The sequence below is a fragment of the Misgurnus anguillicaudatus genome, chromosome 24 (genome assembly GCF_027580225.2).
Source record: "Misgurnus anguillicaudatus chromosome 24, ASM2758022v2, whole genome shotgun sequence".
In the NCBI taxonomy this organism is placed as follows: Eukaryota; Metazoa; Chordata; class Actinopteri; order Cypriniformes; family Cobitidae; genus Misgurnus; species Misgurnus anguillicaudatus.
The window spans coordinates 37,394,896-37,421,823 of NC_073360.2; the positions used below are offsets into that span (position 1 = coordinate 37,394,896).

General features: G+C 39.3%; 1 protein-coding gene across 1 annotated transcript in view; it reads left to right on the forward strand.

Annotated features, from left to right (window-relative positions):
* Positions 1-2,972: 2,972 nt before the first annotated feature.
* LOC141361706 (protein NLRC3-like) overlaps positions 2,973-26,928 on the forward strand; it is a 69,771-nt gene continuing 45,815 nt past the window's right edge. The window contains exons 1-4 of the mRNA XM_073863395.1: positions 2,973-3,118; positions 4,395-4,487; positions 4,603-6,369; positions 21,245-21,334. Of these exons, the coding sequence (XP_073719496.1) occupies positions 2,973-3,118; positions 4,395-4,487; positions 4,603-6,369; positions 21,245-21,334 (2,096 nt within the window). The remainder of the gene's footprint in view (positions 3,119-4,394; positions 4,488-4,602; positions 6,370-21,244; positions 21,335-26,928) is intronic.

Genomic DNA, 26,928 nt, shown 5'->3' on the forward strand with positions numbered 1-26,928 from the left:
GGACATTTTTTTGTGTTTTCTGTTAAATACAGCAATTCACAGGATTAACTGTAATGTGTTGTGTGTTATAGTTCAGTTCATCAGAAGAGATCAGATCCAGAGCCCAGCTGTGTGTCTATGAAGAGTGACTGGTCTATGGATCCACCACACAACTTTAACCCTGGAGATAAACAGCCTGATCACAAGTATAATATTTATGTTTGAAATATGATTATAGCAGGACACCGTTGCATTATGTTTATTTAAGTACAATATTACAATATATACATGTGTGTAGAAATATTAAAAACAAATAGTCTTACAATGACTTGCCATGACATCAAATAAATCTATTGACACTGAGCATGTTTACAGCACAAAGATAAAAAAACATTTTATTGTAAAGTGACTTTGACATGGGCACAAATTAGTTTAGTGATTTTAACACAGGCAACAACTGGTTAGTATGCCATACACAGGACACTAGAGGTTTCACCTCAAGTGTGTGTGCGTGTGTGTGTCAGGTGACCCCTCCCTCCTCTACTTAGCTATAGAATTTCACTTCAACAATAAGAATGATCTAAATAGATCATTCAACAAATAAGAAAATATGAAAACTAGAGGGAGTTTGTCATCTAATTTATCTGAAGGATTTGGTGAGATTTGGACCAGCTTGTAGAATCCTTTAACTGTATTATCAACACAAGGAAGACACAGTAATAATAAAATGGAATTTATTTACAAAAGATAAACAAGAATAAATAAAAACACTACTAACTAATACTAAAATACTAAAGACTAGAAAAAGATAGAAACTAAAACAAAAGAATAGAAACTAGAAGTGACTGAGTGGAATTTATTGCAGAATGTTTTCTGTTTCTGATAAGATGAAAACCTTAACGCAAATTATCAAAGAATTATCTGATAAAAGTTAAAGAAATCAGTTATGCAATATTGAGAAACATCTATGGTACTAATAAAATAGACCAATGCCATGGTTTCAGGAAAGATCTGGTTGTTATATTTACGCGGTCGAATGAGCGTTCCGGTGGTGGCCCGTTGGCCATGTGTCAGGCGTTTCCGTGCTGCAATGGGGAAAGAGTCAGGTTCAGTTTAACAGCCTTGAACACGAAGTGCAGTGAAAATGCTGATCTCCGGGAAACACCGAGAGGATTCTAGCGATCGGGAACAGATGCGATCCTGTGGCACAGAGAGGCATATGAAGAGCTAGTACAATGCCTAGATAACAAGAGTTGATAAAGAGGTACGTGAAACGTGATGGTAGAAAAGCACTGGAGATTCTTCGTGAACACTACGCCGGAAAAGACAAACCACACGTGGTGAGTTTGTATTGTGAACTTTCCTCACTCATAAGGCTAGCAATGAAACAGTCACTGACTACATTATTTGAGTAGAGACTATATACGTCATTGTGAAGATCAGACGAGCAAATAAGTGATGGACTAGATAGCCATGGTAGTAAAGGGGCTACCTGATTCTTACAAGCCATTTGTCGTGCACATCACCCAGACCAATGACATTGTTACGTTCTGTGAATTCTTACAAGCCATTTGTCGTGCACATCACCCAGACCAATGACATTGTTACGTTCTGCGAATTTAAACAAAACTGCGAAGTTACGAGAGTACCGAAAAATACGTGAAAAGTGGCGTGAATGTTGAAGAAGACAACGTGATGAAAACTAGCGGGACAACAAAGTCACGTGAAAGAGGGAGAGTAAAGAAAATGGATATGACTGATGTCGAGTGTTACACCTGCGGTAAAAAGGGACACGTGGCCAGGACATTCCAGGCGAGAAGAGATGACTGAAAATGGGACACACCACAGCGTGGAAAGGGACGCAGTTGAGGACGAGGCCGTAACCACATGAAGAAAGCAGATGGAGAGACAGAGGCAGAGCCTACATCTTTCTGTTTCTTCAAGATGAGTGACTGTCCTATTCAAAGTGGAAACAAGAAGATTTTCATGGTCGACTGCGGCGCCACAACTCACATGATCAACGACGCCACAAAGTTCAAAACAGTTGACGAAAGCTTCAGGCCCGAGAATCACATGATCAGGCTTGCCGACGGAACCAAGGTGAGCAGGATGGCTAAGATGACGGGAGACGTGTGTGATTGTCATGACATACAAACATGGCATAGGATACTTGTTCATTGTAACTTTGATAATGTTGCTAAATTAGAAAAGGTAGTTTAAGGGATGACGATAAAAGGGAAACATGATTAGTCCAATCAAAAGTGTGAAATATGCACACAGGGCAAATTTACACAAAGTCGAAACAGACAGGCAGATACTAAAGCTACAACCGTACTAGAGCTAGTACACACAGACCTATGCGGCCCTATAGAGCCAGCAGATAAAGATGGATACAGGTATGCGATAGCATTTACCGATGACTACAGTGGGATGATTTTTCCATACTTTATCAAAGCAAAGAGTGACACGACAAAAGCTACAGAAATATTCATAGCAGAAGTAGCTCCATATGGAAAGATAAAGTGTATAAGATCTGATAACGGTACAGAATTTCCCGGGCAGGAATTTCAGTCCTTAATTAGGAGTAACGGGATAAGGAATGAGACCAGTGCACCCTACTCACCTCATCAAAATGGAACTGCAAAAAGAGGTTGGAGGACCTTATTTGAGATGTCACGATGCATGCTATTGGAGAGTAACCTCCCAAAGCAATTATGGACATAATACTGTACAGACAGCAGCTCAAATCCGCAACAGGTGACAGAAAAACACCTAACCTATCTAACATGAAGATATTCGGCTCTGAATGCTACATATATAAGCAGGATAAGAAGAAGCTGGATTCTAGATGTGAAAAGGGGATTTTTTATATGATAAATATAGTCCAGCATATAATGTATATTATTATCGAGACAGGAAATATCCTAAAACATAGGCTGGTAAAATTAATCTCCAAAGGCAGCGCATATAGCCAGACTCGGACAGATTGCAATATGGGAGACGACATTGAGAGTTATGGAGATGCATCACCAAAGATAGTCAAACAAGGTCATGGACAGCCTAAGGAGAGTAAAGAGTCCAGTACTGAGGATGGTCCAACCCAGACAGATAGTATTCAGAGTGAACAGGAAGAAAGAAGGTATCCTACAAGACAGAGAAATGCTCCAAAATACCTACCTTAATGAATACCGGTGTAAAGCTAAGTGTAACAATGAAAATGAAAATGTAGATTATTTCTACAGAGATGCTTATGATGTACCTAAACATTTAGAGATGCCATGGACTCTAAGAAGTCAAAATTGTGGTCTGATGCGATGAAAGAGGAGATGAACTCTTTGACAGAAAATGAGACTTTCACTCTGACGCCGCTGCCAAGAGGCAAACAAACAGTGGGAGGTCGTTGGGTATATGCATTGAAAGACTTGTAATGCCAGATATGTTGCAAAGGGTTATGGTCAATTGGAAGGAATTGACTATAAAGATACTTTTTTACCGATAGCCAACATGACCTCTGTCCGAGCATTAATGCAGGTGGCTGTACAGAAGAATCTTACAGTTTGGACAGCCCTTACATTTATTTTAGTCTTGGACTAGTCTAATCCCTGTCCGGGAAACCGCCCCTTAGTGTGTAAACTCAATAAGTCATTATATGGTTTAAAACTGCTGCAGAAATGTATAACGTTACAAATTCCTTTATTTAACCAGGTAAAACTGATTGGCTGTGTATGTCAGAGGAAGCCCACAGAAGGTGGCGTACCCCTCTTCACTGTGAGGAACTCATTTGCATAGCATAAAGTACAGAGTTTAACTTTGTCTTTAGAATTTTATCTATGCACTTACCAAACCCTTTCTGAAATACCATTGGCATTATCCTAAATGTAAAAAGTATAAACATGATAGCAAAATGTTACCATATCAAACATGCATTCATTCATTTGTTAATAACTGTGATTATTTGAACAGTTTCATAACATAAACATGTAATTCAGAATGCTAGCAAGTATAAAGTCAATGGGTGATGGTTTTAAGTCCACTTTGGACGATCGGCCTGCCTTAATGAGATGGTGAAGGGGTGTTTGAAAGGATAATAAGCATAAATGGTGTGGGCCAATCAAAATGTCCTCTTCTTCTCCGATTTGGCACGGAGGTCAGCCATAAAAGATGTTGGTCAGTTGTTTTATCTGACCGAACTGGACACCTGTTTATGTTAACTCACTAAAATCCAGTCCAAATGTAGAAGTTGGGAGGTGTCTGGAATGCTTTGTTTTTCTGCCATTCCTACAATTTTTAATAATTGTCCTCTTTAGTACGTTTTTTGTTGTTGAACAGTGCATTCAGAACTGTGCAAAAACTGTATAATTATTTATGTAATGAAAATCATTCCACCAGTATCTTAATTGTTTTTATTTTTTAAGGATAATTCACTCAGCCGGACCAATCATAACAGAACCTGACAAGTCTGAGAGTCCACAATGGGTCTTTAATTACAACATAGATCCTGGATTCAGGTAAATGGTGGGATTTTTAAGTGATGCAGTGATTATCACATGGGCCGTATGCTACAGAAACATTTAGTTTTTTACATTGTCTTATCTAATTGGTGTAATTATTTTTTATTTACAGCCCTAAGTCTGAAGTCCTGAACACATTCAAATCAAATCTGAGAAAAAAGTATCAGTGTTTATGTGAGGGAATATCAAAGCAGGGAAACCCAACACCACTGAATGAGATCTACACAGAGCTCTACATCACAGAGAGTGAAAGTGGAGAGATCAGTAATGAACATGAGGTGAGACAGATTGAGACACAATCCAGAAGAACAACAACAGAGGAGACACCAATCAAATGTAATGACATCTTTAAACCTTTACCTGAACAACACAAACACATCAGAAGTGTGCTGACAAAGGGAGTCGCTGGCATTGGAAAAACAGTCTCTGTACAGAAGTTCATTCTGGACTGGGCTGAAGAGAAAGAGAATCAGGACGTCCACCTCATATTTCCACTTCCTTTCAGAGAGATCAATTTGATGAAGGACAAAACACTCAGTCTTTTAGATCTTCTTCATCTTTTCTTCCCAGAGACAAAAGAAATGGAAATCTTCAGTGATAAATATAAAGTGTTGTTCATCTTTGATGGTTTGGATGAGTGTCGTCTGTCTCTGGATTTTCACAGCAGTGTGAGGTTGTGTGATGTAAATGAATCAACCTCAGTGGACGTGATGCTGACAAAACTCATCAAGGGGAATCTGTGTCCCTCTGCTCTCATCTGGATCACCTCCAGACCAGCAGCAGCTGATCTCATCCCCTCTGAGTGTGTTGATCGAGTCACAGAGGTACGAGGCTTCAGTGATCCACAGAAGGAGGAATACTTCAGGAAGAGAATCTGTGATGAGAGTCTGTCTGATCAAATCATCTCACACCTGAAGTCATCCAGGAGTCTCTACATCATGTGTCACATCCCAGTCTTCTGCTGGATTTCAGTCACTGTTCTAGAGAGAATATTGAGTGAAGCAGAGAGAAGAGAGATCCCCAAGACTCTCACTCAAATGTACACACACTTCCTGATCATTCAGACAAACATCACACATCAGAAGGACTATGAGAAAAAAGTGACAGATGAAGACTTGATCTTTAAACTGGGTAAACTGGCTTATGAGCAGCTTGTAAAAGGCAATCTGATCTTCTATGATGAAGACTTGAGAGATTGTGGCATTGATGTAGCAGAAGCATCAGTGTACTCAGGATTGTGTACTCAGATCTTCAGAGAGGAGTTTGGTTTGTGTCAGAGGAAAGTTTACAGTTTTGTTCATCTCACCATTCAAGAACATATTGCTGCTCTGTATGTGCACCTCTCTTTTATAAACTACAGCATAAATGTGTTTGATGAAATTAGCAAATCCCGTTGGGTGATGAGAGACCAGTTCGCATTATCTTACCTGCATCAGAGAGCTGTCGATGCAGCTTTAGAGAGTAAAAATGGACATCTGGATCTTTTTCTCCGTTTTCTTTTGGGTCTCTCAGTGGAGTCCAATCAGAATCTCTTACATCATCTACAAACAGGAAGCCTCTCTTTCAAAAAAGAGGAAACAGTTATATTTATCCAGATGAGGATCTGGTCTGATCCTTCTCCAGAGAAATCCATCAATCTCTTTCACTGTCTGAATGAACTGGGAGATCATTCACTCACAGAGAAAATTCAAGAATATCTTAAATCTGGTGAAATAATAAAAGTGAACCTCTCCCCATCGCAATGGTCAGCATTAATTTTTGTGCTGCTGACCTCAGAACAGAACATGAAGGTGTTTAATCTGAAGGAATGTATTACACCACAGCCTACAGCTCAGCCATTCCTTCCAAATAATCCGTCTGCAGGAATCAGATCAGATCAGTAAGTAACACTGACATACAATCACTATACTCTTAAAACATTATAAAGAAAAATCATAATATTCTAAAATATTTTCACAATACTTAAAATTTTTTCAGAGAAGTAAATGATGTTTATGCGTGGTTAGTAAAAATTAAAAAATACATTTGCTGAAATAAGGCCAAGGAAGGAACACATACAACAATTTTTTCCACCAACAAAAAATTACTGGATCTTGTAGAGTTGGCAATTTGGGGTAAATGGGGTAATATAAAATTTATATTTTTCGAAAATTACAGTGTTTTTTGACCTTGCATGCATTTAAACCTGTTGTTGGGGACACCTTAACAATATTAGGAAGCTTAGAAGTTTCATCTGAGTGGCACTTCGAAGTCAAAAATCTTTATTTATACCTGTGTCATTAACAGAATGCAGCAGACACACTCACCTTAACATTTGTTTTATAATTTCCTGCCCGATTAAAACATAAACATTGCAAATAACACCAGAAGTAACAATTAATTTACTTGCATATCCTAAAAATTAATCTTGTGTGACTGATACAGTAGCGCCTCGCTGCAGAGCACGACATCCAGGGGGCTGGGTTGGATCCAGATCCAGAGATCCCATTGGTCGGCAGTTTTACCACAAGACATGTCATACACGTGTTGCTGCCTTACCATTTCCGCATTAAGTCGTAACTAAATTTATTCTTTTGACATAAAAACAAACTTTACTTATGACTACAATAAAAGTAGTGCCTTTAGGGTGAAATGTAAGTTTTTTGCTATAATGTTTTGGAGTAAAACATTTCGGTATAAGCCTACTACGAGTAATCTTACCACATGCAGTTTAAGACATATGAATGAATACAGTATAAAAATGCATAATTATTAAAATAAATAGGCTATGGCATGTTATTTAGAAATGAATGAATTGAATGTTTATCTTGTATGGACTTTGAACTTGTTTTAACGCATCTTTGCTTACAGCCATTTGGAAACAGGTTTCCTTCGTAGATGGTTTACTTTAAAAAAAAAAAAAAAAAAAAAATATATATATATATATATATATATATATATATATATATTACTCTTATAGGAATAGCTGTGTAATAAGTGGGATAATGTACAAAAAAATCCCTTCAGTGATATCACACTGTCGGGAACGTGTTACACCTAACTGTGATACTTTCTAAATTATGAATCTTTCTCGACTATATTATTAATCAAACGTACACTTAAATTGATAAGAGCAAACGTTGACGACCACAGGTTGCAACTAATTGCGGGCTGCAACAACGCAAATATACTGGTTCATTTGGTGGAACAAACTATATATAGTGGAGGAGTTGGAGCTAGATCCAACCCCGCCCCGTGGGTGTTGTGTTCTGCAGTGAGAACCATCTCAACTGATACGCTGTAAGGCAAAATAGTAGAATCACGCACATCCAAATTAAATACGGGTGCAGGATCCAATAAATTATGTCACAGGCCGACTCATAGCCTGTGGCAGATAATGAGGGGACACAACTACAGGTATAGGCCACAAGGTATTTTCTTTATTATAAACAAAACTTATAAACTTAACACAAAAGAATGAAATGTGAAAATGTCATAATATAGGATGTATGTAAAGTGCATGGATGCATGAGTCTGTATGTGTAAACATGACTGAGTGAAAACTAAGTAAAAACTACAAAAGAACAAACAAACAGGATCATACCTGGAGGAGCAGAGAGAGAGAAAAAAATGGTTAGTGTGGCAGCGGCCTTTGGAAAGAAGCTCCAGAAAAAGAGGACCTACTATTCCTAGGAATAAAATTATTTTGATGGTACATAGCACTATTTGACTCAAAATAGCTTTTATGTGTTAACCTGTACTCATCTGCAAGAACTGCTGCATCACTTGGAGACTTAACTTTACGTTCATTAATATATGTAGCAACCTGGTCCGACACAGAATCGTTAAATACACTGAGCCCAGGTGGCTCCAATTACCAACAACCCTCTGCTGCCTGCAGTAAGAACCACGCCTGCAAGACAGGGGAGGAGCCGTGACACCCCCCTCCTTAAAATGAGGGTCCCACCCTCAGCCCAAAAAAACAAAAAAAAACAAACAAGTCCCGGCTCCTAGTGGTTTCCCTGTGTCCCCCAACTGAGTGTCCACTCCTCCAACTCAGCAGCCCTGGCACCTAGGGAGCAATTCAAGAGAAAGGAAAAGACAGCAAGCAGGGGTCAACAGAGGGAAGAGATACAAACTAGGTTAAAGGAGCTCGAGACAAGGCATCTGCAATGATATTATCCTTACCACTAATGTGTCTAATATCAAGGTTAAATGGTTGTAAGAACAAAGCCCACCGCATCAAGCGCTGGTTGGGATTTTGCAGGGACTTCAGAAAAATGAGTGGGTTATGATCAGTAAACACCGTTAAAGGAGTCAAACCTGAACCAACATAGACTTCAAAGTGCTGTAGAGCCCAAATGAGTCCTAACGCCTCCTTTTCAATTACAGAGTAGTTTTTCTGGTACTTATTAAATTTCCTGGAAAAGAAACTAACTGGACACTCAACATTGTCCTCATTTTCCTGGAAAAGCACAGCCCCAGCACCTATTTGACTGGCGTCTACCTGCAATTTGAAAGGTTTCCCAAAATGTGGTGCTGCCAACACGGGTGCCGAACACAAAAGAACCTTAACTGCATCAAATGCCTCTTGACACTGGGTGGACCAGATAAATGCAGCCTTGGCCTTTAATAGATTGGTCAATGGGGCCACTACTACAGAAAAATTCTTACAAAAAGCACGGTAGTACCCCACCATTCCCAGGAAGCGCATCAATTCTTTCTTTGAAGAAGGCTGTGGAAACTGCTTCACAGCCTGAACCTTGGCTTCCACAGGACAAACAAAACCCTGGCCAACAACCTTGCCTAGGTATGTAACAGTAGCTTTGGCAAACTCACACTTTGCCAAATTAACAGTTAACCTGGCCCACACCAGTCTTTCAAACAGGGCTTGAACTCTCTGGACATGGTCCTCCCAGGAGTCTGAGTAGACGACCACATTATCCAGATACACAGCACACCCTTTCAGACCTGAGACCACCTGATTCATCAGCCTCTGGAAAGTGGCTGGAGCATTTCGTAAGCCGAAAGGCATCACTGTGTAAGAGAACAATCCAGATGGAGTGATAAAGGCAGCAATCTCACGAGCCATTTTGGTAAGGGGTATTTGCCAATATCCCTTTAAAAGATCAAATTTGCTAACATACTTTGCTGCCCCAACTTGATCAATACAGTCCTCCATCCTTGGAAGAGGGTAAAGGTCTGCCTTAGTGACATTATTTACCTTTCTATAATCAGTGCAGGGTCTAAAAGTGGAATCAGACTTTTTGACCAGAATACAGGGTGAAGCCCAATTTGAAGAACATGGCTCAGCAATACCATTGTCCAACATATACCGCACCTCGGTTTCCAATTGCTGTCTCTTCTCCTCAGATACTCGATAGAATCTCTGTTTGATAGGCTTAGCATCTCCAATGTCTATGTCATGCTCAATTAAATGGGTTTGAGATGGAGTGTCAGAAAACAAAACGAGGTAGCTTCTAATAAGAGATAACAATTCCTCACGTTTCTCAGAGTCTAAATGGTCTATCAAAACATCAAGGTTTTGCAAAGTCTGGGAGTTTTTCAACCGACCCTGTAGGACCTCATCCGAAACCCTAACTACCTCTTCTTCTCCACCCTCCACAAAGTTAATGCCATAAGATGCAGTGACTGAAGCAGCAGTCAACGCTGACCTCACTGCTAGAGTACCTTCCACTTTGCTCAAATCACGGGAATAATAACATTTTAACAAGTTCACATGGCACAATTTAGAGGACTTCCTATGACCAGGGGTTTCAATAAGATAGTTCAAATCTGAAACTTTGCGCAACACTGTAAAAGGACCATAGTACTTTGCCTGAAAAGGTGAACTTACCAGAGGCAAAAGAGCAAGTACACGATCACCAGGACTAAACTCACGCAGCTCAGCCTGTCTGTCATATTTCTGTTTCATTTTCTTCTGAGCACATTCTAGTTTTTCTTTCGCCAGTTCACCAGCCTTATACAACTTCATCCGAAAACCATTTACATAGTCAATAAGGCTCCGAGGTGGTTCCTCAGGCAAACCACCATCCTGTAGTACCGCTAACGGCCCACGAACCTTGTGACCAAACACCAAGTCATTAGGGCTAAACCCTGTGCTTTCCTGCACCACCTCACGAGCAGCCAGTAACAGCCAGGGTAACCCCTCCTCCCAATCTGCAGACAATTCTGTACAGTATGCATGAAGCAAGGACTTTAACGTTTGATGAAAACGTTCCAAAGCTCCCTGGCTCTGGGCATGGAATGCAGTAGACTTGTTGTGTTTAACCTTAAGCTGTTTGAGAACCTGAGCAAATAAATGAGATGTAAAGTTAGACCCTCGATCTGACTGAATGATTTTTGGAATCCCAAATGTTGAAATAAATTGAGTTATTGCTTTAACTACTGATTTTGAAGTTATGTTACGCAGGGGAAAAGCTGCTGGATATCTAGTTGCTTGACACATAACAGTTAACAAGTAGCTATGGCCTAACTTGGACCGTGGTAAATTCCCAACACAATCAATAAGAAGATGCTCAAAAGGTTGCCCTATGGCTGGTATTGGATATAAAGGTGCTGGCTTTACAACCTGGTTTGGCTTGCTTGTGCACTGACACGTATGACAAGTTCTAATAAACTGAGCTACATCCCGCTTCAAACGTGGCCAAAAGAAGTAACGGAGTATGCGATCATAAGTTTTACAAACACCCATATGACCTGCCACATCACCATGTGACGTTTGCAACACTTTATTTCGTAGAGTAGTAGGAAAAACTGAAAAACTGGTTCTCCTAGACCCTGATTACAGTATGAAACCCATTTTCTGACCAACAGCCCATCCAAAAGAAAATAACACTGAGCACTATTCCTCACCATTAAATCAGGAACCACTTTATCAAACAGGTCAGTCAAAGTAATATCTGCCTTTTGCTCAGCTACCAATGAATCTCTAGAACTAATCAATTGTTCTATCTGGAGTTTAACTGGCAACTCAAGACTTTCTGGCTTACTCTCAACCTCCTTACGAGAGGCAGAGCGGGTAACAACACAAACTGGAAATACCTCAGGAGACGCACTGCTGCAATCAGGAGCTACACTTGCACAGGACACTGAAGGTTGCTTCTTGAAGATGTTTGGTTTACCAACTGCCCACACCTTACTACCTGCCAAATCATTCCCCAAAATCATATGGATGCCCTCTACTGGCAGCTGGGGTCTAACCCCCACAATTATATTACCCTCTATCAGACCACATTTTAGGGTTATTTTATGTAAAGGAGAAGAGAATGGAGTTAAACCCATGCCACATACCATTACACAACTGCCAGTGTCAGATTCCTTAGAGAATGGCAAAACAGATTCTAAAATAAAAGAATCTAAAGCCCCCGTGTCTCTTAAGATTTTAATTGGAACATCTTGGCTGCCATCTACCAGGGACACTACACCATCTGAAATAAAGGCAGAAAAATCACCATGAGAAGACCGAGAACCAAACTGAACTAGTGGCTGAAAAAGCTCACATTGGTAGTCAGAAGCTGTAACGGGAGCTGCAATCACTGCAGGTTTAATTTGACCTGACTGCTTTGATTTAAGTAGAGGACAATCTTTCTTCCAGTGTCCTTCAACTAAACAGTAGCGACAAATATCATCAACTGAAGGTTTATATCCCCCAGAACCAACCTTCTGCTGCGGCCTTTGGAAAGAAGCTCCAGAAAAAGAGGACCTACTATTCCTAGGAATAAAATTATTTTGATGGTACATAGCACTATTTGACTCAAAATAGCTTTTATGTGTTAACCTGTACTCATCTGCAAGAACTGCTGCATCACTTGGAGACTTAACTTTACGTTCATTAATATATGTAGCAACCTGGTCCGACACAGAATCTTTAAACTGTTCCAACACAATTAAGTTAGCTAGATCCTCAAAAGTGCTAACTTCAGAAGCTGTATACCACCGATTAAATGCAGAAATTAGATCACGAACAAACTCAGAATAGGTTTGTGAATCTAACTTTTTCCTATAACGAAAACGTTGACGATATGCCTCCGGCACAAGCTCGTAGACCTTCAGAACTACTGATTTAACTTTAGCATAAACTTTACTGTCAGCCACACTCAGTGCTAAAAAAGCCTCACGTGCTTTACCTGTAAGTACACATTGCAACAACATAGTCCTGTCCAAATCTGACCAAGCTCTAGCTTCTGCAATACGCTCAAATAAAATAAAGTATGTATCTGGATCTGACTCATCAAATGTAGGCAACAAGCGAAGATTCTGTGAAACATCAAACTGTGGTACTGCTGGTCTATTAGCATTATGCAATCGTGCTAACTCCAGCTGCATTAGCAACAGCTCTTTCTGCTGCTCAAAAGTTAATGAAGGGCTACCCTGAAAACTTGCACCCTCACCACTAGCAGACTGATCAAAATGAACACCTACTTCCTTAAGACCTTGCTTTAATGCAACTTTAACAGTGTCTTTAAGTTTTTTATCAACAATTTTAATGTGATAATGTTCAGCTATCTCAATTAACTGCTCCTTAGTACACAAATCTAAGGCTAACTCTGAAGGAGCCTGAACAAAACTACTCAAAAAGGAAGACATTTTCCTCAATCAATACAACTCATTACAAATGCCAAAAACAAAACTCAACTCACCTGTTGCCAGTCTGGGTTTAAGGACAGGAGCCACTCCCCACTATCCTCCAAAAACAACTAACTGACCCCTAGTCTTCGTGCAGTCACATGTGGTGGGGTTTTATGCACACAAAACCAGTGGAGTGGAAAAGACGACCAGAAACTGGCAGCCCCCCCCACTTCCACGGAGGTGCTCCCGAGCCGATGTAGGGAAATAAGGGAAAGGGAAGCTCTACCCACGTTCACTGCCACCTAAAAAAAAAAACACCACAAGCCTCCTATTGACACTCGCTGATAAACCTCAACAGGAGAGGACTCCTACCTGGACAACAAACCCAGCAAAGGCCCAGAGTGAGTTGTTAACCAAATTAGCTACAAAGCTAACTAAACAAAAAAATACATGGCTCTCCCTGCTCTCTCCAAAACTAATGGCCTAACCCAAGCATCCCCTTAAACAAAAAAATTGGCAATCTGAACTTAATAAAACTACTAACCCAAATTACTACAAAACAGTAATCAAATAAGCCAAACTATTGCCAAAATACAAATAAACAAATAATAAACCAAAGACAAACTAGAACTTCAATCCTACTATAAAAAAATATGTTAACCTAAATATACTAAAGTACAACTAACTTTAACTTAGGCTATGGACGAGCCCCCACTTGTCACAGGCCGACTCATAGCCTGTGGCAGATAATGAGGGGACACAACTACAGCTATAGGCCACAAGGTATTTTCTTTATTATAAAAAAAACTTATAAACTTAACACAAAAGAATGAAATGTGAAAATGTCATAATATAGGATGTATGTAAAGTGCATGGATGCATGAGTCTGTATGTGTAAACATGACTGAGTGAAAACTAAGTAAAAAGTAGGGATGGCTGACGCGAAACAGTCGTTCCGAAGCTTTGCGAGACCCCGAAGCGCAGATGTGTCGAAACACTGATCCGAAGCGCGATTCAAAACACCCATGTCACGTGACTATGACCAAATGAAGCCTCGAAGTGTTTCACTGGTGTTTCATCAGGTGTGGTCTGCCGAATCAGCGTTTGATTTGCACGGTCGGAACAGACAACACAATCGCACATCTGTATAAAAGTGAAATAAACGCATATTGACCTTGTGGGTTTTTGTGAGAGGAGTTTTTTAAAGGCTGGAGAAATTATCTGTAAAAAAAGAAGTAGGCTAATTCCTTCCACACACAGCAGATATTTATATGTGACATGGTGGCTTGATATATTTTATTAATATCTTATTTGTTTATGTGGTATTTATCTCTATTCAATTTATTTATTAAATAGACCAGCTTATAGTTATTAAAAGCTCATGTAGTTGTAAAACAGATGTTAAAACAACAACAAAAATATGTAACTTCATTGTGAAGATGGAAATAGTAACGCGTTTCCAGGGATTCGATCCTAAGTGTTTTTTGCATGAGAGTCGAGTACACTATCCACCCTCCCACCTGATCACTTGTGTGAATCAATCAACATGTGGGATACAATTTGTCAGCGCTCGTCTAAAACCGTGTCAAGGTTGCTCTATGGTAATACGTGCGAATGACCACTAGGTGTCACTGTGGAGGCGGTTCCGAACCATGTTTCGAAGCCTCGACACAATTGATTCAACTGTTTCAGTGTTTCACAAAGCCTCGCTCTGCCCATCACTAGTAAAAACTACAAAAGAACAAACAAACAGGATCATACCTGGAGGAGCAGAGAGAGAGAAAAAAATGGTTAGTGTGGCAGTTTAAATACACTGAGCCCAGGTGGCTCCAATTACCAACAACCCTCTGCTGCCTGCAGTAAGAACCACGCCTGCAAGACAGGGGAGGAGCCGTGACAATTATGTAAGTAACAAAAGAAAAATCCACACACCAAGAAGCTCCCCTTTACATAGTTTATTAGAGTGACGTTTCGGGTCTCTACGACCCTTCCTCAGACTAACTGGAAGTAAACACAGTTGCCCTTTATAGTCAATGCGTCATGTGATTACACCACACACATATACCACAATTCATTTAAATATGTACAACATTCATCATTTAAAATATACAAAATACAAATTAACATATCCATATAGACATATATAATACCATTAAAAATACACATATATAAATCTACATCTAGCATATATTGCACCACGCCCTTGTAAAACATACAAAATATTACTAAACATACTAAATAAATGTACTATGTATTAATATATGGACATCTTAATTCTCATATACATTGTAAAAAAATTCCGTAGAAATTACAGTGTTATTGCAGCTGGGTTTCCGGTAACTTACCGTAGATTTAAATTTATGCTATTTACTAGCAACATTTTGTTCAAAGTTAAATGAACATCAAACATTTACTAGTCTTTGTCTAGAGTAAAACTAAAAAAATATTCTGGGAAACAAAATCTGAAGAAAAAAACAGAAAAGGTTGATGATGATTTCTGGTTCCCAGAATGCTATGCATGAGGCTGTTATTGTATAGTTTTATTCTGTAAAGATAAAGACTTGTTAATATTTAAAATGTATTTAACTTTGAACAAAATCTTGCCAGTAAATAACATAAATTTAAATCTAGGGTAAGTTACCGGCAACCCAGCTGCAATAACACTGTAAATTCTACAGAATTTTTTTACAGTGTATTTAAGCAATATCACTCGAGTAGGAGTGTGATATAGCTCTATATCATCACGGCTGTGATTATAGGCCAGAGGCACGAGGCCGTAGGCTGAGTTATTTTAAAAGCCTCTTTGTTTGGGAACTACTTTCTTCCGCCACGGATTTGAGGGCGGGCAGAATCACAGGTAACACTTTCGCTTGCTTTGAATCTCATATTAACTCAATGGACGGAGCAGACGTTTCTTTATATTACCGTTTCTTGGTCACAAAGTGTGGTTTTAAGATTAGTTCAGTCGAGAATATATTGTATTATATCTAAATCTGCAGTTGATTAGTAAAGATAGCGCCTGTTTAAACGTTTGCTTAGTAAGATTCGGTATGAGAACCAGAGCATGAGCGGACATCAGTTTTCTCTCGCCCAGCTGACCACCGCCCTATCTGGGCTACATCTCTGACAGGGATTCCCTGGCTCTGATGTTGGCCCGGTCAAATCAGCAGGATTTGGTGTCATGATGAAACTTTTACTTGTTTTCTTATTCTTATTGTGTTATTGTTTTGGCGCGAAGTAAAAGTTAATAAAACTATATTTATATAACGTTGCTTTCACATTTGATCTTGGCGCGATGCGGGCGCTCGCTTGTTATTGGGCTTTGTTCTTTGTTCTATAGGACGGTTTTTCGCGGGTGTCACAGATGTTTTTTGCGTGCTGCTTATAAATATATCAGTGGTGATATCTCATAACGTGTTTTAATAGTCACGTCACGATAAAATAAATGATCAGTGTCCGCATTTGACGGCTGTGGTGCTTGCCTGCGGTTCCGTGGTGTTTTCGCGTTCTGGTGAGAGATGTTACTCCAGAAAAAAAATAGTGTTTACATAGTGTTGATCGTCCACACGATGTGACAGGACGTTACTCCTATTAAGTTTATTGTAACATCCAGGAGCGCTGATCTTTGGGGGAATAGACGCTTCCGATTGGGATTCACACACTGATTCGCGAGCTGGTGAACTGGTGAGACACACGGAGAGTGATTAAAAACAGCAGGTGGCGGAGTGATACAAAGTGGTGGGGCGGTTGCTGTGCCGTTGTCAGTAGAATATTGCGGGCCTTTTAGCCAATCAGATTCGAGAACCAGAAAGAACTGTTGTGTAAATATATATATGAAGAGTTTAGTTGCAAAACGAGATAACTCCGTTTTTAACATTTTTGTCAAAACATGTTAATTATTATGTTATCATGTTATTATTTTGTTTTATGGTGCTACTTAGCTGTATTTTTTTAAGTTATGAAGGTTTAAATCAAAACAAACCAACTGCAACTGAATTTATATTAATTGGAATGCACAACCAAAAAACGAGATTTCGGAAAAAAACTGCTTAACTCATAACTTCATATGTATGTGTATATATATATATATAAAATTAAATAAAAACACCAAATTTATACGTACAATATTCATGTAGGTTAAAGTGGTAAACCATTTATCCACTCTATACAACATAAAAAGCATCTGTTATTAAATTACAATTTTCATCATAATACACTGAGGACCAAATATTCAAAATTCAAATGAGACTATAATAAGATCAATGAAGCTAAATAAATGATTTTTAACCACTGAGAAATACTGCGAAAAAACAGAGCATCAGAGGTACTATTCAAATAACATGTTACCCTAAAAAAGGTCTAATATCAAATTCTTCAATAAGGCCTCTAGGAGCTAAGGTATTTAATGTATATATCCAAAAAAGTTCTCTCTTTAGAAGCATGTTATCAATATTACCTCCCCTACGTGGACACTTAATAGACTCAATTCTCTCAAACTAGACACATTGTGTGTTTGGCATTCATAAAATCATATGCTGTAAACCAGGTGAATTTACACCATGATTTGAATGCAAGTCAATGATGCCCTCTGCCGGTTGGGCTTAACAAGATGTCCGCTCGAACTCTACGCTGGCTTCACCTCAAGCTGTTACTTTAAAGCAACACTATGTAGTTTCCATGTAAAAATGATTTACAGCTCCCCCATGTGGTTGAAAAGCGCAACAGTTCCTGGTATCAGACACTCTTCTGGAGGCAGGGGGAGGGGCGGGGCTGTGTTTCCTACCCTCCACCACCACTTTCAGAGTGTGCTTGTAGCAGCTAGGAGGCTGCTCAGGTTGCAGCCACAGTACAATTTGTCCAGTTAAATGTTGTTCTATCACTGAAATAATTTTAGAGCCATTATTTAAAGGTAAAAAAACGACATAGTGTTGCTTTAATGCTGTCTTCACGTAGGACGCTTGTGCGCTGCGAAACCCATTCATTTCAATGGCTTGCGCCACGCAAGGCTGATTTGTTGTTGCATCGAGCAAAGCTGGGCAAAGTTCAAAATAGTTTAACTTTTGCGCTGCGTTCTGTGAAGTAGTGTTGTAGTCAAGACCACCTAAACCAAGACCAAGTCATAACCAAGACCAAGACAGGCAGAGACCGAAACAAGACCAAGACTTTAAAGGGTCAAGACCAAGACAGGCCGAGACCAAGTCAAGATCAAGACCAGTGCAAGTCACTGCATTAAAACACTTATGATAAAATGTGGAATATGCATATGATTAGGCACTTCTTGTGTGTGTGTGTGTGTGTGTGTGTGTGTGTGTGTGTGTGCCATCAGAGAAGTTGATAAATAATCAAAGGCATTGCAGAGGGAAAAAACAATGCTTAAACAATACCAATATCATATGCCAAATCTGAATAAACTGCATAAAATTTATGATAAAAAATAAATTTGTGATGTGCCATCAGTTGTGCTGTTGACCGGTCTTGAAATAAAATTCTGAGTCCTCTTTGTCTGAGACCGAGTATAAATGCGGTCGATTCCAATACAAGAACAAGACATTTAAAAAGTGGTCTCTAGAACTACAACACTACTGTGACGATTACCCGCCCGGCCAATAGAGGGTATGCATTGACGTCACTTTTCCATGTGACCTCCGAGAGCTCGCCCGGTTGAGTGGCAAAAGGTGCAACAAAATGGCTGGTTTTCATAGGGGGCCGGGGCTGCTGCGAAAATGCAAGTTAAACTGACTATTATCAGCTTAAATTAAATTTAGTTGGACTTGATAGCAGGGGTGGACAATCCTTTGTTACCTTAGTTACATTTTCCAAGCATCTGTGCTTTATTTAACTGTTTGTATATGGAAAATGTTTACTTCACTACATTGTAAAGCAGAGAATCATACTGTGTATTCTTTAATATTGCATATTATTACCTAATTACATTAAAATTGTGTACTTTTACTTGAGTAAAATGTTAATGTACTTAAATATTAAATGTAAAACAAACACGTGTATTTATGAAATGTAATAAAACAAAAATGATGATAATATGCTTTGAAATGTATTTCCAAATGTTTTCCAAAGAAAATCACGAATAAAATACAAATACTTGAAAAATACTTTTAAGTAGACAGTAAAACCTCTGCTTGATAGTGACCCTAGCAACTTATCAACCCACCTGTGGTCTGTGGACGTTGGCATGAATGCTCTATTTACTTCTCCTTTCAGTGTTTTTTGGCAGTCTGTAAAACGATAGCTCCAAATTCTTGTTCTCTGTTAGTACAGTCTATCGCACAACAGCTTTTTCCCATTTCGACATGTTTTCACAGTGTTTTCGCCAATGTCACACTGTACTCAAATGGTGCAACTCTGTCTTTTGCCACTCAGTGGGCGTAACCGCAGTCCCGCTCACCGATGGTGACGTCATGTGCACACCCTCTATAGAAACGGAGCATCCAAACAAGAGCCAAAATCAAAATGAAATGTCGAAAAGCTTATACTCGGAATTCCTGGAGCTTTATAATACAAGTTTACACTCCTTGAGAGACATCGGAAGGAAAGCCGTGTGTTATGTCCTGTGTTAATGTTAATATACTGCAATACTGAACCAGCCTGCTAGAGGCTGCAGGAGTAAAATGTTCTGCAGAAATACTGATGAAGAAGAATAAAGTAAGAGTAATGTTGGAACCGTGTGATGCTTTCTTCGTTTACAATCCTTACATATTAAGCTCCAAACATTACACCGTGTCATGGAAACACGTATTCAAGTTGGCATGTCAGGTGTGTTTTAAGTCAAGTAGCTTGTTGTAGGTAGGCAGCTTAAAGTAATGTGAAATGGAGATGGGCAACATCTGTCTCTGTATTCCTCATCTACTATTTATCCCAAATATAAACACTGTAGTAATTTATTGAAAACCCAGCCTACTTTGGTCTGGCCAGCAGTGCGCATAATGGATTTATTTTCATGCAACAATGCTGTTTATAGCATTATATTAATCGTTTTAAGCAATATTATATAAACAAGAACTTTGTTTAGTGCTCTTATGAATGTTATTAGCATGACTTTGTTAAATACTAACTTCAAACTGAATAAAATAACATCGCTTTATTTATACCCAATACATATTTGACATATTTCACTGCATTTTTTTCTACTGATTTTTAGTGTTAAAAGAGTTTATTACATACATATTCATGATGATTATTGCATGTGTCTTAGCGAATGTACTATCATGTCAGCCTTAACCTGCCCACGCTGAATGATGTTGAATGACGGCACTTGATCACGGTTTAGGTGCTGGTCACCTCGTGTTGCCAGATATTAGTTCCAAAAACAAACAAAATGGGCCATAAAGAAAAAATAGGTTTAGACGTTGTCTTTCAGCAATAAATCAGAGACATTGCTAACACTAACCAGCACAATCTCACTTTATTAATTTCCCAAATTCTCACATTAATTGCTAAAACCTTAAACACTATGGGGCGGTTTCCCGGACAGGGATTAGACTAGTCCTAGACTAAAATAAATGTAAGAGCTGTCCAAACTGAACACAACCTGCTCTTACATATCTTAAAATACATCAGTGCCCTTTGTTTTGCCTCAAAATGCACATAATAATGTTTTTAGTACTGTATGTTTCTTAAAACTAGTTATATTTCCCAATTAAACTCAGGTCTAGTCCTGGCTTAAGCTAATCCCTGTCCGGGAAACTGCCCCTATGTCTATAAAACCTTAAACACTATGTCTAAAGAGGATTTTTCACAATGGGATCTGGCAACACTTGCGAATGCTGACCCCGCAGGCGCCAGCATGTTACAGCTGTCAGTCTCCGTCAGTTTACGCAAAACTATACAGTACAAACTTAATTATATACGCGGATGCCAATATGAATCGTTTAAAATTACTAATTAGTCATTCAGAGAACTTCAAGTTTTATTTCTTTATATGAAAAATTTTCAGCGGTCCGGAACTCAGTGGCCTCATCATGGCTACGGGCAGTGATTTCAACGTATTTTACACTCTACATACATATAGTGCTGCTGAGAAAACTGTCCAAATCTGAGGTTGCAATATGTTTTGTGTTTTTTCTTAATATACTCAATTATTTACAACAGCACTGAATTCAGTTTAAATTTTAGGGTTATATGATATCCATAAATAAATCACACTTCCAAACCATCTTTATATACAGAGTCACAGAGATGGATGAGTTTGAACAGATCACACCAGATGAAGTTCTGCAGAAGCTTCTGCTTGTGGTTAAAGAATGCAGATCTGCTGAGTAAGTATAATGTTTCTTATAATAAAGCTTTCAGATCTCACAAATGTCACACAGAGCACAGTAGTCAGTATTTATGTTCAATGTGTTATCATACAGTGATGCTGTAAGGTTATAACAAATTTGCAAAGGAAATCAATGTGTAGTGACACTTTGTGTCTGGATGAAAGTAAACCTATAAGGTGTTGATGATTTGGTTTGAGTGTTTAGATGTCATTGACTGTGGTTCTAAAATAATAAACATAATTGATGCTACTTAAAGAGTAACTAAACCCTAAACCAACTTTTTTTAGTTAATGATCTGTAAGAATGATGCTTTATTAGAGCTGTTCATTGATTTTAATAAGTTTTTTTGACATTTGGATATAAAGTGTTTCAATACTGCAATATATGGTGTAAAAACGTCTGAGTGCTGCCCTCTTCAGGTTGAACGGTGGCTACTGCAGTTGAATTTTCCTATTGGATGTTGAGTCCAAAAAATGACTCGTGGCGTAAGCAGATTCAAGCTCACCACGCCCTTGTCACGATCTCACCACACACTTGGTACGAGCTTAGTTCGTCCCCTCTATCTCCGTTGGGATCTGCCCACTTTTCTTGAATTTTTCAAATATTGCCAGTGGGCGGAGTCAGGCTCTGACCAGGGGTTTAGTTACGCTTTAAAGGTGGGGTGCACAATCTCTGAACAGGGCCGGCATTAAGGAGGGGCATTCGCGGGCCATGCCGGGTCTCATGCGTCATTAGGCTTTAGCATATTTGTGACTTGATACAAGCAACGTGTTTTTTCGCGGCATTTTATGGATCGTGTAAAATATGGATATTAGAACATTTAGAACGAACCAGCACCGCCTGCTCCGTCTGACTTCATGCAAACACAGACTGGCTCAAACTCGGAGATTAGAGGTCGAGGTGTAATTTTCAAATCTACAGGACACTGTTTTAAGTAAGTTTAATGTTCGTACACGCCGGCTTCAGCTTTTTTAAAGGTAAGTTAGCATTGTTTTAATTTACGTAAGCTTAAATGTGAAGTGTGGCTATAGACCGTTAACAGCATTGCGACATGATTATGGTAAAGTGGCTTTCATAACGGCATTTACTTAGGACGCGGTGTGTAGTGGCAAACTCTGTGTGTTTGTTCCTATGACACTTCTAATTTTTTGTCTCACCACTTCTAGGGAATACCGGTGCTTGGGTTTCTTTGACGCGTAAAAGATTGTCTGAACAACATGGTCCTTGAATGTTGATGATATTTATTTGTTAAAGAAAAGAAAAGTAACTTAAAGCATAAATTATAGTCTCTTTGTTTTGCTGAGTTGAGTTCATTCAGCGTGTTCGCGTTGCACCTGTCACGCTCACGCTGACGTAGTTGCTGTTGACGTAATTGACGGTCAATGATAGTAGGCTCAAGCACCGGAACCTTTCCTGTGGTCTTGGCTTGACACTCCTTTTATAGATGCAACCCCATTGCCTCTAGAGGGAAGGCATACTCAAAACATTAAATTGTTCTAAATCAAATATTGAAGAAAAATTAAATTAATAACTACTTATATTAACTAAAAGGAAAAACATAAATATGGCTCCTACACGGTGTGCGCTGGGCTGCGCTATGAAACCATTCATTTCAATGGCTTGTGCCGCGCGAGGGTGGTTTGTTGTTGCGTCGAGCAAGCGCAAGCGCAGCGAACAAAAGTTCAAAATAGTTTAACTTTTGCGCAGTTTGTGATCTTCTGCACGTTATACGGGAAATGAGCTGACAGTCTGTAAGAGTTGTATTAGTGTGTGCTTGCACTGTATTTGTTGTTTTAATGCCTTGTTTTTGCAAGTTATTGTTGCTAATTGCGTGCCCCCCGTTGGAAGACACGTGCCCCCTGTCAGTTATGGTCTGGCGCCGGCTCTGTCTCTGAAAGCAAATGTTGATATTTGAAATCACCTTAACAAACATGCCCCTACCCGGCTCACACATACGCAACCCAGGCAACGATGTTGGTTAGTAGACACTCCCCTTACTGCTGATTGGCTACAATTGTTTTGGTTCTCCTTTTGGACTCCCTTTTCCAAAGTGTTTCTCAGAAATCGTGCATCCCGCCTTCAATTGTATTGGGACTTAATGGTGGGGCCCAACCAACAAACACATGATTGTGGCAGGGGAGAGGCCGGAAATTTTAATTAAACAGGGTAAACCTCTGTAAAATAGGGTGGACCTCAATACCTACTCTTAACATCATTTTACTGTATAGTTAACTTTTTTTTTTGAGTCATGGATCGAATAATTTTCGGATCAGCAAAATGGAAATAAAAAGAAAATAAGAACAAATCAAGAAATTATAAGCATATGAAAATAGAAAAGAATAAATGAAACATGATTGAATGTCAACGTTCGCAAGGTTGAGAAACACATGTGACATGTGAATGATAAACTTTCTATTAGGGCTAGGTTTCGATTCAAATTTCAAGAATCGATTCGATTCTCAAGATCTTAAATCGATTATCATTGTTCGATTTGATTCGATCCGATCTGATCCGATCTTCGAGATTTAGATATAGTCTGGTAGGAAGGGGGGGTTCACCTGCACCCGAAAGGTATATTTTTTAACCTAGTTTTTTGTAATCCTTAAGGTGTCTAGTAAAGGAATTTTGATGTTCCCCATGCAAATTATTGTCCCATGTGTGATTTTTTGTACCATCTTTTGTGACCGTGCTTGATATTCGGCTGTGAAAAATATAAACTTTAAATCTACATAGAATCTGAACAATACATCCTACAGACACAATCCACCCCATTTTCTCTTAATCTTTGCATAAGGAATTGATAGATATGAGGAGTGTCATGATTAGATGATGTATGGTGCATTAAAACTCAAATAAACACAAATAATAAAAAAAATCTGTGACCTTGGATCAGTGGAACTTCTCCCCTATGGACCCTATTGATATATGTTTTCTTACTTTTGTATTTTTACAGTCTTTAGGATGTCTAAGAAGCAAATGTTGATGATCCCTACTTAAAATATTGTCACATGTTGGTCCAACTGAACATCTTCCATAATAAGGAGTTACTATTCAAACCGTTATTTTGGTATTAAATTTATAGAAACAAAAGAGAAAACAACTCATATAGTCAAATATGTGTATATATAGGGTATAACAAATCCCCATTAGTATAAACTGAAATAGAAAAAAGTGATTCTAATCAAAGGTCAAAAGGTCAAGGGCAATGAAGTCTATTCATCATACAGGAGGGCTGTTTCTCAATATGCGTTCTTCAGCGATCTTGCGTCCGTGTGTCCTCGCTCTACGTCATCATTAACAGTCGAAGTTCATTCCAATTCTCAAGAACGCAAGTACAGAGGACGCATGAAAATACCCGGATGTGTTCTTGATATAGAGGATGCATCGAGTGCAGACTTGCGCGCTGAAATCGCTTTACGCCCCAGAAGTCATTGAGGCAAAACAATGGCGGAGGTCAGGTGACCAACAGGAAGATCGCACACATCTCAATTCTCATAAGTGCGTTCTGTGTTCTCGCGACCTTCTGAGTTTGTTCTTCCGAGGTCGCCTGGCAAGTTCAATCTCCACAAGGACGCAAGTCCGTTCTTTGCGTTCTTGGAATTGAGAAACAGCCCAGGTCTTCATAATCGATCTCTAGCTCCTTGTCGTCTTCACCATCTCCATCCATCTCCTCGACTGTTTCCTCCAGCAAGCCAGTGAGTGAAGTGGGGAGGATAGGTCCACAAGACCGCACTGGTTCCAGAGTACCCTCTTCAGTCTTTTCTTAGTCTTTTCCCAGCCTTGGCCAAGATCATGGGGCTTGGGACACCAGAATATTGGTGTGGCTGCTCTCTTGTTGGTTGACACAGTTGATGTGTGGGACCAGGTTGTCTCTGCAGGGCGGGAGCCCGGACAGATCCACCTTGGATCTGGTGGTAAGCGTCTCATCCTCTCCAATCATTCTTTTCAGCATGATGCTGCGCACGTTGTTCACAGATTTTTCGCGAGCCTGGCCATACATTACACATCTAATGTCTCGATGTCCTCCACCACATCTGGCTCCACAGACCATTGATCACCAAGTTTTCTGAGGACATAAATAATTATAGTATTACAAAGTCACAATGTATCAATACCTATGTTCAGCATTACAGTTTTTTTACAGACGCTAGGACACATTTCTCAATACTTAGGTCACTTTTGCAAAACTCTTCACACAGTGAGCACAACAGAAGTCTATGTGGGGTAAACTGAGAATCAATTATCATTGCTTTGGCACAAAATGCATTCAATAACTACATCTCTCAAATTTCATGAATTCTTTTCTCACTCAGACACAACAACTGCCAAAACTCTTTATACATACAGGCCAATTTGCACATGCTTACATACTGTTTTCAAAACTGTTAAATTATGTTCAAAACAATAACATAATACAAAACTGAATAAGACATTTCTACAGTAATATTTTAATGATATATATTTTAAATCTTAAAATTAAATGCTATAAAAACAATTGGCCGAATGGAGAAGAACGAGTAGATTAGCATTACTATTGTATCTGTATCAGTGGATGGTGTGTATACAAATTCTTGTATTTTGAAATTACTCAGTGACAAAAAATAAACTACATAAAATATTGAAAAATTCTGCATCATGTCTGATTCATTCCAGTAACATATATTGCAGTGAGTTATAACAGAGATGCGTCCTTGTTTTACATGTATAATGCTACATGTTGTTAGTGTTTTTTAGGTCATTGTTTTGTGGGTGACAACGTGTGTTTGTTGGCTGTCAACATTTGCTAGTGTTCTGGAAGAATGAGTTGATTTGAGACCTGAATAAAGTGTTTTGGTAGTTGTAGTGCCATTTGAATGTGAAATGAACTGCTTTGCCAAGCTGAAACTTGGTTAGGAGAACTGTGTGAAGAGTTTTGCAAAAGTGACCTATGTATTGAGAAATGTGTCCTAGCATCTGTAAAAAACTGTAATTGCCATTACATGCTACAGAATATCTGCCTTGAAAAAACTCACTTGAAGTCTGCATGGTACTTGGATTACTCTGCAGCTTTTTCAGAGACACAACCTTCCCTTTGACTCTAAAGGTACTTGTAAAGCTTTCCCTGTGAAGATGTAGAGGCCGAGTATTGTGCAGTAGTCTGCCCCCTTACATTCTGCCAGTTCGCTGACATTTGGGATCTGCCTGTGCTTTCCGATCCCAATGTCGACGTAGATGGTCAGCGGGACAGATTGTGCGTGGTGTAGGAGGATGAAGAAAATGTCTGTGTCTGCAGTCCTCACCACAGCCACCTTGTGCCCCAGTTGAGCGGCATACAGCAAGTACAGAACAACCCGGTTGTCAGTCTCTTCCTGGGTTGAATCCAACTAGTCCTTCTCACATGGCCATCAGTGTGGTCCTCCGGATGAGACGTTAAACCAAGGTCCTGACTCTGTGGTCATTAAAAATCCCAGGATGTCTTTCGAAAAAGAGTAGGGGTGTGCCCCGGCATCCTGGCCAAACTTGCCCGTTGGCCTACTAATCATCCCCCCATACTAATTGGCTATATCACTCTGTCTCCTCTCCAATAATAAGCTGGTGTGTGGTGGGTGTTC